Raw genomic sequence first — 21249 nt, forward strand, 5'->3', positions numbered from 1 at the left:
ATACAGAGAAAAAATCTACAGCTTTTTGTACCAGAAGATCAAATATGTCTGGTATTAACTTCATAGAGCTTTATTATATACCAAACATGCTTCTGAAGCAAAGTTTATGAAGCTTCAAATCACTGATCTACATGCAACCTCCACAAACAGTTTTCAAAGTTCATTCAAATTTCAATCATATTTACTGGCTGATGATACAAAATATCAGGAATTTGAGAGAAATGTTGATTGGAGATGAACTAATATGTCACAATAAACATTTTGTAAATTATTTTATCCTAGGTGATAAGAAAAATCAAGTCCAAATGAGGGATGCGACACATCAGGTTTTACTTATTTTTATCAAAATAGCAAAAAAGACATAACTTCAGAAGAATGAAACAGCAATGATTTAAATATCTTCCCCATACAAAAATGTCTATGCCTGAGATATAATGCAGTTTTTATTTACTGGTTACAAAATGCTTGGTTTGTTTTCTTGCTGCAAACATTACTTCTACTGGCACACACCATCGATCATAAAACAGAAATTAAATCTACAATTCAAAACACGTCACACATTGTCAATGATGTTTTGATTCTAAAAAAATAAAAATTATGAAAGACTATTAAAGTTTGAGACAAACATTGCAGGCCTTACATCTGCAAAAGGAAGGAAAAATAAATCCATTTTTGTCTCAATGATACCGTGATATGTTCACATTGATACTAAGATATGCTCACACTGATACTCTGACAGGTTAACATTGATACTCTGAAATGCTCACACCAATACTCTGACAGGCTCACACCAGTACTCTCACAGGCTCACACCAATACTCTGAAATGCTCACACCAATACTCTGACAGGCTCATGCCAATACTCTGAAATGCTCACACCAGTACTCTGACAGGCTCACACCAATATTCTGACAGGCTCACACCAATGCTCTGAAATGCTCATACCAGTACTCTGACAGGCTCATGCCAATACTCTGACAGGCTCACAACAATACTTTGAAATGCTCACTCCAATACTCTGACTGGCTCACACCAATACTCTGACAGGCTCACACCAATATTCTGAAAAGTTCACATTTATATTTGTAGAGGTTCACAGCAATACACTTACAGGCATAAATTGATACTCTGGCAGGCTCACACCAATACTCTGACAAGTTTACATTTATATTTGTACAGGTTCACATCGATACAGTCTGACAGGCATACATTTATACTCTGACAGGCTCACAATGATACCATGACAGATTCAAATATTTCCAAGTTGTTGAGCATACCATGTATTACAAATTTTACCAAGCTAGATTTATACATAGCTGCATAAAATGACCATGCTGCGTATATGTCTTGACATAAAATGACCACACTGTATATTTGTCTTGACATAAAATAATCACACTGTGTATATGTCTTGACATAAAATGACCACACTGCATATATGTCTTGACATAAAATGACCACACTATGTATTTCCATCTTGACATAAGATGACCACACTGTGTATATCTGTCTTGTCATAAAATGACCACAATGTGTATATGTCTTGACATAAAATGACCACACTGCATATATGTCTTGACATAAAATGACCACACTGTGTATTTCCATCTTGACATAAAATGACCACAATGTGTATATCTGTCTTGTCATAAAATGACCACACTGTGAATATCTGTTTTGTCATAAAATGACCACAATGTGTATATCTGTCTTGTCATAAAATGACCACACTGTGTATTTCCATCTTGACAAAATGACCACACTGTGCATATATGTCTTGACATAAAATGACCACACTGTGTATTTCCATCTTGACATAAAATGAACACACTGTGCATATCTGTCTTGACATATCATATTATTCATGCACATAATTGTATGGTAAAACAACAATATTTTAAAAATATATTTGCCCAATCATTACTTTTCTAAACATTTATGTCATTATTCTGCTAAAATTAAAGAGTTTCTAATAATTACAAATGCACATATATATATAGATATATAACTCCTGAATGTACCTTGCCAACCATTGTCTTAAAGGTCTTTACAATTTCCAGTCTCTGTGCATTTGACCTGTAAGCCAACACATTGATTATAGCCTGTTCATCAGTTCCTATATAGAAGGAATAAAAATAATAATAATATTTCTTTATGAGGGTAACACACTGAGTGTACAGTAATCTTTTCCAAGATTGTATACGCAATACAACATAAAAATATAATACTAGTTAAAACCAAACTTTTAAAACAATAAACTTAAAAACAAATGAAACAAAATGACTGAGTATAATTTATATTAGTTATACAATAGTAAAACAATCATCATCTATACTTATTTTTGTCCAGTTATGTGTCCATCAAACTGATAACCAAAAAGTGTGTTCAGTTGTCACAGATCTCCCAGCCATTAATGTGCAATAGCAGAAAACTAAAGTCAACTCAGATTTTATCAGGCAATGGTGCAAATCAATCTTTGCCTAGTCCTCTGAATATTCCAATTTAACTTCAATCCATGAGGCCATTTAACGGTTATTAAGTTTAGACCATGAGGCCATTTAAAGGTTATTAAGGTCAATCCATGAGGCCATTTAACGGTTATTAAGTTCAGACCATAAGGCCATTTAAAGATTAAGGTCAATCCATGAGGCCATTTAAAGGTTATTAAGTTCAGACCATGAGGCCATTTAAAGGTTATTAAGGTCAATCCATGAGGCCATTTAAAGGTTATTAAGTTCAGACCATGAGGCCATTTAAAGGTTATTAAGTTCAGACCATGAGGCCATTTAAAGATTAAGGTCAATCCATGAGGCCATTTAAAGGTTATTAAGTTCAGACCATGAGGCCATTTAAAGGTTATTAAGGTCAATCCATGAGGCCATTTAACAGTTATTAAGTTCAGACCATGAGGCCATTTAAAGGTTATTAAGGTCAATCCATGAGGCCATTTAAATATTAAGGTCAATCCATGAGGCCATTTAAAGGTTATTAAGTTCAGACCATGAGGCCATTTAAAGGTTATTAAGGTCAATCCATGAGGCCATTTAAAGGTTATTAAGTTCAGACCATGAGGCCATTTAAAGGTTATTAAGTTCAGACCATGAGGCCATTTAAAGATTAAGGTCAATCCATGAGGCCATTTAAAGGTTATTAAGTTCAGACCATGAGGCCATTTAAAGGTTATTAAGGTCAATCCATGAGGCCATTTAAAGGTTATTAAGGTCAATCCATGAGGCCATTTAAAGGTTATTAAGGTCAATCCATGAGGCCATTTAAAGGTTATAAAGCAGAAAACACTGAATGTCATTTGGATATGAAAGGTATATACTCACATGAATAATAAAATATGGCCGTGGAATTATGGGATACGTTTATCAAATCTTTAATACTGTGCATTAACGATAACATCTTCAGTCGAGAGTTAACACATCAATCAAAACTGAGAGTTAACACATTAAGTTTTAACAGAATCACATGAGTAGCAACTGAACACATCGAGATAGGTAGAAGGTTTATCCAAAGTTGAGCAGCAAGTAGACACATTACGCTCAGTCAGGTGGTTTGCCAACACACCTAAATATCAACTGGATACTACTTCAAATTAGACAAGACAGCTTACCAACACACTTGCTAAGACTACTGTAACAAGGCCTTAGAACACTGGCAACCAGGCAACACACATGGTAACACTACTGTAACAAGGCCTTAGAACACTGGCAACCAGGCAACACACATGGTAACACTACTCTAAGAAGGCCTTAGAACACAGGCAACCAGGCAACCAGTTTGATACTGGTTGGTCACATGACTATTTGAACCAATGGCTAACCATGTAATTATATTTCTTCTGCTTGCAACAATTCTGCCAAGAAGCTGATCTAAAATACAAATTAAATTATTTTGATATTGAGATCTGTCTTGTATGAAAGTAAAATGCAAAAACCCCTTTCCAATTTTAAATACAGCATACCCCATCCTTTTGATATCGAGATCTGTCCAGTATGAAAGTCTAACCCTAAACCCCTTTCCAATTTTAAATACAGCATACCCCATCCTTTTGATATCGAGATCTGTCTTGTATGAAAGTAAAATGCAAAAACCCCTTTCCAATTTTAAATACAGCATACCCCATCCTTTTGATATCGAGATCTGTCCAGTATGAAAGTCTAACCCTAAACCCCTTTCCAATTTTAAATACAGCATACCCCATCCTTTTGATATCGAGATCTGTCTTGTATGAAAGTAAAATGCAAAAACCCCTTTCCAATTTTAAATACAGCATACCCCATCCTTTCATAGCTTTCCTAAGGGCTTCTGCATCCTGTTCTGCATTAAAGTTATCAGCTGGTTTAACTGTAGGATCCTCCTGCAAGAAATAAAAAAAGATATCAATCTAAATTAAATTAATAAATAAAAGTGGCTATTTTTTATTTTACAACATATACCAACAATTAGCATTATTACTTCATCTGAAAATCATTGTATAGGTTTATGATTAAATGATTGTATAGGTTTATAATTAAATAATTGCATGGGTTTTATAATGAAATGATTGTTACAGTACAGGTTTTATACTTTAATGATTGTATGGGTTTTATTACTAAATGATTGTATGGGTTTTATAATTAAATGATTATTTGGGTTTTATAATTAAATGATTGTATAGGTTTTATTACCAAATGATTGTATGGGTTTTATAATTAAATGATTGTATGGGTTTTATTACCAAATGATTGTATGGGTTTTATAATTAAATGATTGTATAGGTTTTATTACCAAATGATTGTATGGGTTTTATAATTAAATGATTGTATAGGTTTTATTACCAAATGATTGTATGGGTTTTATAATTAAATGATTGTATAGGTTTTATTACCAAATGATTGTATGGGTTTTATAATTAAATGATTGTATGGGTTTTATTACCAAATGATTGTATGGGTTTTATAATTAAATGATTGTATAGGTTTTATTACCAAATGATTGTATGGGTTTTATAATTAAATGATTGTATGGGTTTTATAATTAAATGATTGTATGGGTTTTATTACTAAATGATTGTATGGGTTTTATAATTAAATGATTGTATGGGTTTTATAATTAAATGATTGTATGGGTTTTATTACCAAATGATTGTATGGGTTTTATAATTAAATGATTGTATAGGTTTTATTACCAAATGATTGTATGGGTTTTATAATTAAATGATTGTATGGGTTTTATTACTAAATGATTGTATGGGTTTTATAATTAAATGATTGTATGGGTCTTATAATTAAATGATTGTATGGGTTTTATAATTAAATGATTGTATGGGTTTTATAATTAAATGATTGTATGGGTTTTATAATTAAAAGATTGTATGGGTTTTATAATTAAATGATTGTTTGGGTTTTATTACTAAATGATTGTATGGGTTTTATTACTAAATGATTGTATGGGTTTTATTACTAAATGATTGTATGGGTTTTATTACCAAATGATTGTATGGGTTTTATTACTAAATGATTGTATGGGTTTTATAATTAAATGATTGTATGGGTTTTATAATTAAATGATTGTATAGGTTTTATAATTAAAAGATTGTATAGGTTTTATAATTAAAAAATTGTATAGGTTTTATTACTAAATGATTGTATGGGTTTTATAATTAAATGATTGTATGGGTTTTATAATTAAATGATTGTATGGGTTTTATAATTAAAAGATTGTATAGGTTTTATAATTAAATGATTGTATGGGTTTTATTACTAAATGATTGTATGGGTTTTATAATTAAATGATTGTATGGGTCTTATAATTAAATGATTGTATGGGTTTTATAATTAAATGATTGTATGGGTTTTATAATTAAAAGATTGTATAGGTTTTATTACCAAATGATTGTATGGGTTTTATAATTAAATGATTGTATGGGTTTTATAATTAAAAAATTGTATAGGTTTTATTACTAAATGATTGTATGGGTCTTATAATTAAATGATTGTATAGGTTTTATTACTAAATGATTGTATGGGTTTTATAATTAAATGATTGTATGGGTTTTATAATTAAATGATTGTATAGGTTTTATAATTAAATGATTGTATAGGTTTTATAATTAAATGATTGTATGGGTTTTATAATTAAATGATTGTATAGGTTTTATAATTAAATAATTGTATAGGTTTTATAATTAAATGATTGTATGGGTTTTATAATTAAATGATTGTATAGGTTTTATAATTAAATAATTGTATAGGTTTTATAATTAAATGATTGTATAGGTTTATAATTAAATGATTGTATAGGTTTTATAATTAAATAATTGTATAGGTTTCATAACTAAATGATTGTATAGGTTTTATAATTAAATGATTGTATGGGTTCTATATTTAAATGATTGTATAGGTTTTATAATTAAATGATTGTATAGGTTTTATAATTAAATGATTGTATGGGTTTTATAATTAAATGATTGTATAGGTTTTATAATTAAATAATTGTATAGGTTTTATAATTAAATGATTGTATAGGTTTATAATTAAATGATTGTATAGGTTTTATAATTAAATAATTGTATAGGTTTCATAACTAAATGATTGTATAGGTTTTATAATTAAATGATGGGTATACAACTTTTATACAGCTAAATGATTGGCATTTTAAATTGTATTCTTAAATTATGGGTAATTTTTTTGCATACTTCAATAGTTGCATACAACTGTTATACTTTCATAACTGTGACACAACTTGTTTATACCATAATTATTAGACTACAGTTTGTAAAATTAAATGATTGGTACAACTTTATACTTAACTGATTTGTACAACTTTATACTTAAATGATTGATGCAACTTTATACTTAAATTATTGGTACAACTTGATACTTAAATGATTGGTACAACCTGATACTTAAATGATTGGTACAACTTGATACTTAAGTGATTGGTATGACTTGATACTTAAATTATAGATATAACTTTATACTTAAATGAATGGTACAACTTTATACTTAAATTATTGGTACAACGTGATACTTAAATGATTGGTACAGCTTTATACTTAAATGATTGGTGCAACTTGATACTTAAATTATAGATACAGCTTTATACTCAAATGACTGGTATACAAGTTTATACTTAAATAATTATTGGTATACAATGTGTACTACTTTAATGAATATAATACAAAATTGTATACTTAGATGACTGGCATCAAAATATTATACTAAAACTCACTGGTATACAATTTTTATATGAAAACATTAATTTGTATACAATTTGTATACTTAAACAATGATTGGTATACACTTTTTATACTTAAACAATGATTGGTATACAATTATTATACTTAAACAATGACTGGTATACAATTTTTATACTTAAACAATGATTGGTATACAATTATTATGCTTAAACAATGACTGAAATACAATTTTTATAACTTAATATTATATGTAAATCATCTGAGTTTCAATCTGTAAATTTTTACCTTAATATTTTCAGTTTCCATTCTAACATCTTCATCTAACTGTTCATCAGTCTTTGCTTTCACTGCTTCCACAAATGCCTTGCCAGCTTATAACAATAATAATAATAATAATGATAATAATGATAACAATAATAATAATAATAATAATGATAATAATGATAATAATAATAATGATAATAATGATAATAATAATGATGATAATAATAATAATAATAATGATAATAATAATAATGATAATAATAATAATAATAATAATAATAATAATTATAATAATGATATTAATAAAAATAATAATAATAATAATAATGATAATAATAATAATAATAATAATAATAATAATGATAATAATGATAATAATAATAATGATAATAATGATAATAATAATAATGATGATAATAATAATAATAATAATGATAATAATAATAATGATAATAATAATAATAATAATAATAATTATAATAATGATATTAATAAAAATAATAATAATAATAATAATAATAATAATGATGATAATAATAATAATAATGATAATAATGATATTAATAATAATAATAATAATAATGATAATAATGATAATGATAATGATAATAATAATGATAATAATGATAATGATAATGATAATAATGATAATAGTAATAATGATGATAATAATAATAATAATAATAGTCAGTACAAGAAAAAGAGGACAGCTGGTATCTAAACACATTATTCTTACATAAGGCCTTCATGCAGACTACACTGATGTATGTACTATGCAAACACAAATAATATATAAACTGTACTTAATATAATTAAACTTGACAATTTAAAACAAATGTGGGAATCTGATACAAAATACATTACATTGCCCCAAAATACAGGCAAACTGATGTAGCCAGAATTGTATGAGATTCTCACTAGTTTTTGTGTACACAAATCAAATTATTGGAAAAATAACAACTGACACAGAATAAAATACTCAAAGAATGAAAAGAAATGAAGGGATGCAATTAGGTTCGGACAATTCTAATGAAGGGATGCAATTAGGCTGGGACACTTCTAATTAAGGGATGCAGTCAGGTTGGGGCAATTCTAATGAAGGGATGCAATTAGGTTGGGACAATTCTAATGAAGGGATGCAATTAGGTTGGGACAATTCTAATGAAACAAAGCTTAACAAGGTGTATCCTATATATCCCTTTTCTTTTAAATGTGAAAAACCCATGACTTTCTTATTATAGAGTCAATAAAACACTGATGCACATGAATGTGGAAAACCCATGACTTTCTTATTATAGAGTCAATAAAACACTGATGCACATGAATGTGAAAAACCCATGACTTTCTTATTATAGAGTCAATAAAACACTGATGCACATGAATGTGTAAAACTCATGACTTTCTTATTATAGAGTCATTAAAACACTGATGCACATGAATGTGAAAAACCCATGACTTTCTTATTATAGAGTCAATAAAACACTGATGCACATGAATGTGTAAAACTCATGACTTTCTTATTATAGAGTCAATAAAACACTGATGCACATGAATGTGTAAAACTCATGACTTTCTTATTATAGAGTCATTAAAACACTGATGCACATGAATGTGTAAAACTCATGACTTTCTTATTATAGAGTCAATAAAACACTGATGCACATGAATGTGTAAAACTCATGACTTTCTTATTATAGAGTCATTAAAACACTGATGCACATGAATGTGTAAAACTCATGACTTTCTTATTATAGAGTCAATAAAACACTGATGCACATGAATGTGTAAAACCCATGACTTTCTTATTATAGAGTCATTAAAACACTGATGCACATGAATGTGTAAAACTCATGACTTTCTTATTATAGAGTCAATAAAACACTGATGCACATGAATGTGAAAAGCTCAGGAGTATCAAGAAAAGAAAATTTCTGTTGGTGATGCAACAGGAAAACGGTGCTTTAGAAATTGCTTGCCACAGAAATTACTTAAAATTATACATACTCAGGTAAGATAATATAAATATACATTTGATAGGCAAATCATGTACCAAATGGTATCTAATTACCATATTTTTGTGTGCAGAACACACACTGATATTTGACAAGCAAGAGAAATCTTGCCTTAATCAATTCTGGGATATGTTAAATACATAACAAATGTTGTTTCTGTAGTATTTAACACCATTTTTCAGCACACGATAGGCTATACATGGCAGCCAGTATTAATGGTGGAGGAAGAACCCAGGAAAACCCCTGGAAAGAACCACCGACCCACGAGAAGCTACTGGCAAGCTTTCTCACATACCCACATTGGCTGAATCCATGACTCGAACCCACAAAGGCAGAGGTGAGATGGCAGTGATCTGTAACAGAGAGCGCTTTAGACCACTCAGCCACTCGTGGCCCCCATAACAAATGTAAAATGAGACAAAATCTGTAATAGGCACATTTAGGTCTATTAGACAACATATGCAACAGACTGTATCAAAATATGTAGACTGGTTCCTAGGTCTATCACACAACAAGCACATCAGACTGCATCATAATATGTTCACTGGTTCCTAGGTCTATGACACAATATGCACATCAGACTACATCAGAATATGTTCACTGGTTCCTAGGTCTATGACACAACATATGCACCAGACTGCATCAGTTGTTGTTGTTGTTGCAGTGTTTTACACAGTTTATCAGCACATGATAGGCTATACATGGCGGCCAATATTAATGGTAGAGGAAGAACCAGAGAAACTACCTGGAAAGAATCACAGACCCAGGAGAAGCTACTGGCAAGCTTTCTCACATACCCACGACTGCATCAGAATGTGTTGACTAGTTCATAGGTTTATTATACAACATACACACCAAGCTGTATCAAAATATTTTGAATAGTACCTAGGCTATGCTAGTTAAAGAAGTCTGCTGTAGTGGATATTAAACTGGATAAATAAGGGCAATAACTCCCAGATTGCAACTCAAAAGACAAAGCCTTTAAAATGCACATCTCATTGGCAATTCATATACCAAATGTCATCCAATTATCATATTTTTGGGTATAGAACATGCACACTGACTTTCAACCACGCATGAGGTGAAAACATACTTCTGACGTGTAACAAACATGTAATATCCTACAATTAAAAACTTGATGATTTCACTCCATTCTTTTCATGAAACAACATTCTGGCATTTTGGATTGTGCTTTAATCATCATTTGTTACATAATGTGTCATTGGTTCACATTAAAACAGTACTTTACTGTTTCTCTGTCCTTTTCTGTTGGTGCTTGTATGTGGTTTACCTCGTGTCTCTAAATGTTGGAGTTTCATATATGACCTGTGTTCACATTGTTTTTCTGAGTATATTCAATTCAATGCAAGATGGAACATAAGATGAAAGATCAGGTCATGTATATGTTTCAACAAAAAGTAAATAGATTGAAAATTTGATACAATACAATCAGTTGCACTATACATATTAATGTTACCATGATTTGGCACAGTATTTCATGACAGATTATATGAACAAGTTATCAGTCACTTGTGTGCATTTCTAGCTGAGCCGCAGAACAAAACTTGCACAGCGATATGAAATGAAATTGGTTTTCTAATGTAAGCAATCAAAGAACAGGCCTATTAAGATATTTGAGCAATAGTTATTTCTTAAAAAAGGCAATAACATTGTAGTAACAGTACAACAAATTCAATATGACACGTAAGTAGCTTTTGCAGCATGATTCTTTTGTTCGATCAACCTGAAAAAAGATGTTTCTTCAATGATAGTAAAATGCACACACGTCGTGAAAACTGGATAAATATATATATATATATATATATATATATATATATATATATATATATATATATATATATATATATATATAAAGTGCATGTTATGTACACCAAAATACTGCATATACAGGGGTTGCTATGGTTGTCAGATGAAGATGGAAAAGGTTATTTCAGAAGGATCTGCACATCTTGATGCAGGGCCCTATGAATAATTGGATGGAAAATCTTAGTATGATGAATACATTTTCATAAAATATGCAAGCCATTTTGGACTGGTAATCATTCATTGCTGCAGATGCTCTACAGGAAGTGCATATAGATTGTTATTCACTCACATTTAGTAGCCATTTCTGGTGGGGAACCTCCCAAGACAAGTGCCAGGATAGAGTTCCTGTAGTCTCCAGACAGATCATCCTGGTGTGAGAAAAATAAAACAGCATGAATATACATTGTGCCATGTATACATCACTAGAATCATTACTCAGTATTACACCTTTACAATGACCAGCATTTTGAAAGTTATTGCTAACTTCTTTGTTAGGAAAGTTGAGAAGAGTAGCTTCACACTGTCACCATGGGTGGTTAATGTTCAGATAAATGAACATTTTAATTTAGTTAAAATACAGATTTGACATTGATATCAATCAGTACAGTGCAAAATCAAATTCCTGCTGATAGGACCACTCTTGGAACTTCATAAAATTGGTATTTTTTAAATGTATCTTTCTGATCTTCTTATGATAGTGAACTGTATAGGCCTTTTCAATAGGAGTAACCATTGTTGTCTTCCCTTAGTAGGAACTCGGAGCATCTTTTGCTCATGTGTTAGCTGCCACTGCAACTTCCATGGGCTACCCATTCATCAGCTGTCAAAGAATGCCTGCAGCAAAAACCAGCAAGTATTGTTGCATGTAGCAATTTCAGAGGGAAGGAAGTAGATGGGAAAACAATACAATTACACAGATTTCTTGCAAGATGTAAACTACATAGAGTTTGGTTTCAGTAGTCATGGCTAGTACAGAAAGATTTCACTTACACAGCTAACAGGAAAATGTGTTCTGATCATTTTATAAATAGAAGTGGGCCATCGAAAGAGCATTCAGTGCATTCAGTTTTCCTGAACAAGGCATTTCAAATGTTGGTAAGTGGCTACATTGAGTACTATTATGCACCATCCATTTTAAACGAGATGTGGAGAAGGATTTATTTTTATTCTGTGGTTTTTAATCAGCTGTAATCAATAGCATTGTGTATGCTTTTAAACAAATAGTCATATTCCATATTTAACTTATTTAAGTGCATTCCTCTCTGTGATGTGTTACATACAGATGTTCAGAGATAACAAAAAATTGTGCATTTGTGTGTAGTCTGCTACTGCATTGTAGTTTAATATGATTTTGTAATGACCTTTATCAACTCTAGTATTGTCTTTAAATCTGCTGCTGCCATTGGCACTGTAATGTCTACAGGTGCACAGTTACACTGTAAATATGGACTAACTGTCTACCCATCCATTACTGAAAGGAAATGCTGTAACTTACACCAGCACCAACTTTTAATTATGCATGTTGCACATGTATATGTAAATATTAATTAACTGTTAAAAAATTATGTTTATATTTGTATAGTTATTTAATTTCTGAATCTGGAGAGTGAAACCTTGGAGCTTGCCAAAAGTGACTTTCAACTAAATGAAGATATGGAATAGAGTGATGAGGAGGAGGATTCAAATAAAATTTCAAAACCATTTATAGCAAAAACTGAATCACCTCTGAACACCACTATACATTTACATGATTATTGTTGACCAATAAATTAAAAAATATATTGCCGCCAGTCATATTAACAAACAATCAACACAAATCAATACTCTACTGAGGATGGATGTTTCTACACAGTGTGATTTTAATGAAATGTCACCTGAATATGGCACCCCTGTTAACAAAGTGACAACTGTAGATTGCAGGATACAGGTTAATACCCATGTTTTAACATTTGAGGATATTGAAAATGATGACCAAAAAATGATGTTTTATACTGGAGTTCCAAATTCAGCTACTTTCAAGGCATTATTTGATGAAATTAAGGATGATGCTACAAGTCAGACAGCTCGTTATGGTGCTACAAGTGGAAAGGGACGTCCAAGACACTTGCGTCCAATAGATGAATTCTTTCTAGTCTTGATGCGACTGAGACTAGGCTTGTTACTGGAAGATTTAGCAGACTGATTTAAAACTGGAACATTGACATGTGGAATGATTTTTAATAAGTGGATTGATTATTTGTATATACAGTTAGAGTTTCTAATCCAATGGCCTTCAAGACATGCCGTTGATGAACATATGCCACTTTGTTTAAAGGAAAAATATCCAAATTGTAGGGTGATAACTGACTGTACAGAGTTATGTATGGAAACACCTAGTTCCTTACAGCACAAATCTTTGATGTACAGAGATTACAAATCATATATGACAGAAATGGGTTAATTGGAATTAGTCCAGCTGGGGTTGTAAAATTTGCATCAGATTTGTTCATAGGGGTGCAAGTGACAAACAAATTACTAAAGACAGTGCCCTGGTTGACATGTGTGAACCTGGATATGCCATTATGGCAGACAAAGGATTTCTTATTTCAATCATCACAACACCAAAAGGTGTCCATCTCATCATCCCTCTGTTTAAACAAAAGAAGAAACAGTTCTTTAAAAGAGAAGTGCAACAAAAACAAACAACTGCAAATCTTTGTATCCATTTTGAGAGACAGATGGAAAGGATACAAAAAGTTAATATTCTTAAAGCTGTTATGCCTATAAATAGGTCACAACAAAGATATGGAAGATATATACATGATTAACAAATTTACAGCCACCACTTTGCAAAGCAAATTAGTATTATAATACTTTAATTTCGATATATTACAGCAGTCTTATGACCATATGCATGACATTGATTTCAAATTTTTGGTGGCAATAATTTTGACTTTTAAAAAACACCTGCTTATATAACAACACATATTTAAAACTCATTTAGTAAACATACCAACTGCAGTTTTAATAAAGAAAACATTAAACTCTTCAGTCCATATTATTGTGTAACCTTTATTTCATATCTCATTGAGTCGATAAATTACTTGAAATGTCACCTTATGTCATTAATTTGACAATCACTTTATTTCGATAAATCTGTTTTATCAGAAAACATGAAGTCAATGTTGTCGTTGAGAGCTGGAATGCTATCTTCTTCATCCTTCATCTTCTCAAAATTGGTTAACCATCCAACTTTGGAATTTAGCTTTAAAAGCTTTTGTCTAAACCTTTCAACATTAACAGTTGGTTTTAATGATGGCTCCACAATATTATATAGTGAGCGGCCAAAGGACAAATCCTTTGATTTCTTAGGACTAAGACGTTGTTTCCTGGGATTATTCCATTTTGATTTGGCAGATGCCCAAGCATTAGTTCCATCTTTGTTCTTTTCAGATATATGCACTAGTGCATATAACACTGCCCCAATATGATTGCAGGCTTCAACCAGACAGAGTAAAACAAAGTCAAGAAAAAGAACTGGTGTACAAGGTCCCTCACTGTAATATATGTATAATTAAATAATATTGTAATAAGTGGTTAAATTTAACTCAGGGTAGGATAGGTTAGGGCTATGGTGTAAATGCATAGCCATATATTTCTGATATTATTCCTATTTATTTTTCAAGTATAATTAATTAAGTATGATACAAATTTTAGCATTTTTTAAACAATATATTCGTGAATTTTTTAAACTTGGAACTTGGATACTTAAAAAACTCAACCAAAAGGCACAGGATATGGAGATTTATATTTTAAGCCAATTTGAGAAGGAAAATTTATGACCTTTTTTCTTTAACAAAAAAATGTGTGTGGCATCCAGGCTTGATATTAACTGTTAATAAAGCAAGTATCACAAGGCAAAATATATAATAATAAATTGTTACCCAGCTGTACAATCGCAATCTGCTAAATTCACAGTTCCAGTGACTTTGGACAGACTGACCCATACAGTATAGTCCTTCTTATCACTGTTTGGTAGTGATGGTATCACTTGACATCTCACGTAACAATGTGAACATTCCTCTGAAACACAATGTTAAATTCAACATTGTGGACATGCCAGTCTTGATAAAACGCTTCACTCTTCAACTGTCACTTCATCTTCATTGTAAAAACTAAAAAATTGCAAACGTCACTGTCTGTAAAATTAGGAATGTTACACAGGTATTTTGCCCAATTATTCAATGACAATGGTGATGGCATTTTCTCACCAAGAGGAGTGACCAGCTTCTCTGTTGTCCTTGAATTGTGTCACTGCTGATCGTTTAACGAAACACAATTTACATCTTGTGGGCCCAATGCTTTTATCCCTTTGCTCATTTGACTAATTCTTCTTTTCTCCCATTAACATTCTGTACAGTCATGCTGTCTCAGGTATGATTTAACACCTATCCAAAGCATCATTGTTAAAATAGCTAATTGTAGCGAGTAATCAAAATCATTCAACATAGCCCCCAGAAGTTGATTAAGTGATGACAGCACTCCCTATCTAAGGGAAGTAAGTAACTTATTGGAAAGGCCTAGAGTTAAGTAGAATCTAAATTTGATCTATTTTTACCATGGCTGTCATACAAACCTTGGTGCTTGTTAGACATGTTTTACTGAATTTTATTATTAATAAATATTGTCTACCAACAGCTAGATTCATATTGAACAATTTTTTAGACTGAAATAAGTTTCTAAATGTTATATGCTAGAGGTGATGCAGGGGGATAATGAGATACTTTGTGAATTTCCATGGTTAAACATTGTTGTCTTCCCAACAATTGTCACAAGAAACATCAACTATGTGCTGTACCGAAAATTATAAGAAAAATGTTATTTGTATTTAAGATGATAGGGAAGGAATTAGTTGGTTATGTCTTAAAAAGAACACAATTTAAAAAAGAACTGAGAAAAAAAACTCAACCAGGGACCATAACTTCTTTCTGCAGTAAGAACTGATAAAAAAACTCAACTAGGAACCATAACTCCTTTCAGTAATAAGAAATGAAAAAAAGAACTCAACTAGGAACCATAACTATTTTCAGTATTAACACAGAAAAGTGCACTCGTGAGGTCTCATCAATGAAATTGGACTAAAATCCAGCAATGGTCAGTAGAATTATCTTGCAGAAAACAAAATTACTGACAGGTGGTGATGGAACTGCTGGACAGCTATATGGAAGCATGTCTTGCCAGATGGATGGATGATAATGTAATTTCAACTGGACTCTGCCACTTTCATCAAGTGAGGCCCTAATAAGGGAACTTATACAACTTTAACTGTGCATGAAATGAGGAGCATTGTACATACAAAATTTTTAATGATTGAGACATGCTATCTGTGGATAATGCTGTCAAAGGCTCTAAGTGAAATAAATCATCCAAACAATATCAGAAGCACAAATAACCATGAAATGTGTTACCTTGTTGGATATCCAACTAAAATGGAAAAGGTACATAGGCATGCCTAAGTGGTCATAACATAACTGAAACATATTTTAGCAAAATAAATGTGAAAATCAAACTTAACTTGTGTTAGTCTTGTTGATGTTAGGATTAATAATGAAACCATTTCAAAGTTAATACCAGTGCTAAATCAAAATAACACAAGACAGATATTCAGATAGATGCACAAGGGTTAGACTATGTCATTCTTCACAGTATATAGTAGGGGTACAGAAATGTTGATTGATTTATAACCTTACAGCAATGAACTGTTCCAAGGTCTGAGACGTAAGCTTCTGAAACTCTTCCTTTATCTGCACCATGTCAATTTCACAGCGACTGACAACAACTCTTATTAGGGTGTCATCATCTGTACCCAGACCCTTCATTGTCTTCTGCAACTGCCGAGCAAAGTGAGCAAACTTGTTCCTCACACATCGGACTGAAAAAGAGTTCAGAGATATCACAATTAACTAGTGTATCCATAATTTATATCCAGGCCTTTCACTGGTTTTATAGCTGCCTAGCAAAGTGAGCAAAACCTTTCTTCCTCACACATTGGACTGAAAAAGGGTAGAGAAATATAATAATTAACTATAGTGCCATCATTGATATCCAGGCTTTTCACTGGTTTTACAGCTTCCGAGCAAAGTGGGCAATCATTGTACAAACACAGCTGGCTGAACGGAGTACAGAAATATATTTAACTAGAGTGTCATCATTTATATGCAGACCTTTCATTTTTTGCAGCTACTGATAAAAATTAGCAAATATTTTACTCAAAAAGTGGACTGAAAAGGAAAGAGAAGAGATATTCAATGATATTTTTATTGGTACTTACATTTAACGACTGGGAATGGGTTCTTATTGTTTTCACAGATGGTCCTTTTGTTTTCATAGAGGGGTGTGCTTTTGTTTTCACAGAAAGGTGTGTCATTGTTTTAACAGAAGGGGGTCTTATTGTCTTCATAGAAAGAGGTTTTATTACTTTCACAGAAAGGTGTGTCATTGTTTTCATAGAAAGATAATCTTCAATCAATCTTTACATTTGTGGTTATGTGTGTGTGATTTAAATTTTTAATGTAGCATTAACAATTTTTCAGTCAGGTCTCTACAATGTCTGCAGTATGGCAGTTTATAGTGATGTCCAGCACTGGGGCATCATGCCACAGGAACATAGCATCATGTCCAGCCAAGTCACATTATCCTGACACTAGGCCAACAAGTCCTAGCACTAACCTCTTAAAGCTTAATGCCAAACGAGGTAGCTGCCATACCATTTTATAAGTCTTTAGTATAAATCAGACGGGGTTTGAACCTGCAAACTCCCACATAGCAGCAGTGAAATCCATGAAAGTTCATACTCCATGAAAAATAGTAAATTAAAAGTTAATATTTTACAAACTATGACACATTTATTTCTGTTTCTTGAGAATGGGAAATAATTTATCCTTATAGTCATTTCAGATTTGCATAAAATAAATTATTCAATCAAATGTCAGTCACTATACATTTATTGTAATTGTTAGCAATCTATAGAAAAATAAAATAAAAATATGGGAATCTTAAATTGGAGGGAAAAACTAATACAATTTCAGTAACTGTAAGTGACTGGTAGCAAGCTAAAGGAACCTCAAAATTGCTGAAATAAAGGAAACTCAAAACTGATATAAACACAGTTAGAAGGGCATGATTGGTTAATTGAGGTGTGCATCCCTATCACACCAAATTGCCTGTCTGTCAAGATTAGCTACCATAGAAACCCAATTTAGCATATTTGAATTACAGCATTACCAAACAGAAAGCCACAGTATATTTTAATTTATGTGGCTCATTTGCAAAGGTTCCCCCCCCCACAGCAAATAACATCAATCAGGCTTAAGTATAAAATTAGCTGCGTGACAATTAAGTATTTTGATTACATAATCACAATCAGTGTTATGTTGCTCTGACATTTTCTTTCTCCATATGTACACCCCACTCACCCATCACTCACACTGTACAACTCATATAGTTTTTTTTATCTTTCACAATAATCTGTGATTCCTTACATAAGCTGCTGCCAGTCATGGACTTCAACAATGGCATTATAGCAAGGAGAGCTGTACCTATGTTTCTCTATTTGCCTATATGGTGAGACAACAGGACAAAGTATTGCCATAATTATGTGATGAGACAAAAGGGACAAAGTATTACTATAACTATATCTTGACAAAAGGGACAAAGTATTACCATAATTATGTGATGAGAAAACTGGAAAAAATATTGGCATAATAATATGGTGTGACAAAAGGGACAACTTATTACCATAATTATATGGTGAGACATATGGGACAAAGTATTGCTTAATTATATGGTGAGGCAAAAGGGATAAAGAACTACCATAAATTAAGTTGAGACAATAGTGACAAAGTGATCTCATAATTATGTGACAAGACAAAGGGACAAAGTACGAAAAATTATATGGTGAGACAAAATGGACAAAATTTTGCTATAATTATATGGTGTGACAAAAGAGACAAAGTATTGCCATAAATTTATGGGGAGACAAAATGAGCAAAGTACTGCCACGATATGGTGAGGCAAAACGGCCAATGTATGACCATGATTATGTGGTGAGACACAATATACAAAGTACTGCCATGATATGGTGAGACAAAAGTGAAAAAATTTTGCCATAAATGTATGGTGAGAAAAATGGGGCAAAGTATTGTGATAATTAATCAGTGACCAATACCTATAGTCTTCATCCCACTCAAAATGTCTCCAGAAAGTTCACTCTTCAAAACCTCCTCCATATCTTTCTTTGATAAACTACTGTACTCCTCGAATGTGGCTCTCAACTGTGGGTAGCTCCGTGACACCAATATCTGGTTAAATTTTGACTCATCTGTCCCCCATTTCTTCTCTCCTGCTTGGTATAATTCCTGGAAAAGATAATCCTTCAATCAGTGTGCATCAATTACAAAGAAAATAAATTGTTGTTCTAATGGACACTGATTTTAATTGACAAAACTTTCTCACCCACCAGACTGAGTTATAATGAGTTTTTCCTTTGGGCAGATAGATCTACCCTTGAGATTCATAAATTCAAATGTTAGTATTGTGACATTAAATCAATTACAAAATATTAACATGTTATGGTAAGTGAGAGAATAAAAAATCCTCCCATGTGTATAGATAAGACAGAAATTGAATGCTAATGGAGTAAAGTTTGTACCAGGGATTTGTTATGCTTTATCCCCGGGGTTAGATTTAAGTTCATACCAGGGATTTGGTATGCTTTATCCCCTGGATTCGATTTCCTGTCCTGCCCATATACAAGGTGTAATATATTAGTATTACTTCCATGACTTTTATAGCAGAAATTTCATATCAGGAAGTGGAGAAACTGGGATGGTTTTTAACGTTAGATGACTTACATAAAACAGGTTACTCATATCACAGGTTTGATTGTATAAAATTTGATAATGTTCATTATATAAATTTTATGTGAAAAGTTTTCTGAAATATATTCTGTGACCCTGCAAGACTAGTTGTAATTACAAATGGAGACCAGTCTGCTCTCCATCTGATTGACATTTAATAGTACTAACAGGTGAGAAAGAAGCGTTTGAATGTGTTTGATGAAAACAAATGGAAAACAAGCTTCTTCTAGAAAGTATGGACTTTAAATGAACAAAGTTGGCAATATTCCAGTATTCCAGACAGAGGATATTTTTCATTGAAGATTTACATTATATCAGCACTAAATGAATCAGGATTAGAAAAGTCATTTGACAACCATAAATAGTGACTCACAATTTCCAGATGGGCATGTGAATTTTCAAGCTTGTGCTGGTAATGTACAAAATATTGTCTCCTATATTATTTCACTATAACAATTTTCAATTCAATGGACAGTTTTATAAGCAGTGTTGCTTGATACTAAGGTAAGTCAACATGTCATATATGGATATGTAACAAATTTCATCATAAAAACAAATAAAAACACAACTGAATCCATGATCAAACCTGTGTAACATGATAAAACATGCTTTACTGGGGTGCTTTTACAGTGAGAAACCACTGTACAGGTTTTTTTATATAGCGATTTAAAGTGAGAGACCACTGTACAGGTTTCCTTATACAGTAATCTATTGTAAAAGACCACCATACAGGTTTTATTATAGTGCCATACAGTGAGAGACAACTGTACCAGTTTTATTATATGATGATCAATAGTGAGTGACCACTGTACAGGTTCATTATACAGTGATCAATAGTGAGAGATCACTGTTGGGTTTTATTATACAGTGATCAACAGTGAGTGACCACTGTACAGGTTCATTATACAGTGATCAATAGTGAGTGACCAATGTACAGGTTCATTATACAGTGATCAATAATGAGAGACCACTGTTGGGTTTTATTATACAGTGATCAATAGTGAGAGACCACTGTACAGGTTCATTATACAGTGATCAATAGTGAGTGACCACTGTACAG

The 21249-nt window shown here is 31.7% G+C and overlaps 1 protein-coding gene across 1 annotated transcript in view; it reads right to left on the reverse strand.

Moving 5' to 3' along the window:
- Positions 1 to 21249, reverse strand: part of LOC149774820 (annexin A6-like) — an 83871-nt gene that overhangs the window by 24149 nt on the left and 38473 nt on the right. Inside the window, exons 16-21 of the mRNA XM_089944737.1 lie at positions 19499 to 19688; positions 17022 to 17203; positions 11582 to 11660; positions 7475 to 7560; positions 4285 to 4366; positions 2022 to 2116 (exon numbers count right to left, since the gene is read on the reverse strand). Coding sequence (XP_089800863.1) covers positions 2022 to 2116; positions 4285 to 4366; positions 7475 to 7560; positions 11582 to 11660; positions 17022 to 17203; positions 19499 to 19688 — 714 coding nt within the window. The remainder of the gene's footprint in view (positions 1 to 2021; positions 2117 to 4284; positions 4367 to 7474; positions 7561 to 11581; positions 11661 to 17021; positions 17204 to 19498; positions 19689 to 21249) is intronic.

Source organism: Sinohyriopsis cumingii, unplaced genomic scaffold (assembly GCF_028554795.1).
Source record: "Sinohyriopsis cumingii isolate HCF-2022 unplaced genomic scaffold, ASM2855479v2 utg000131l, whole genome shotgun sequence".
Classification (NCBI taxonomy): Eukaryota; Metazoa; Mollusca; class Bivalvia; order Unionida; family Unionidae; genus Sinohyriopsis; species Sinohyriopsis cumingii.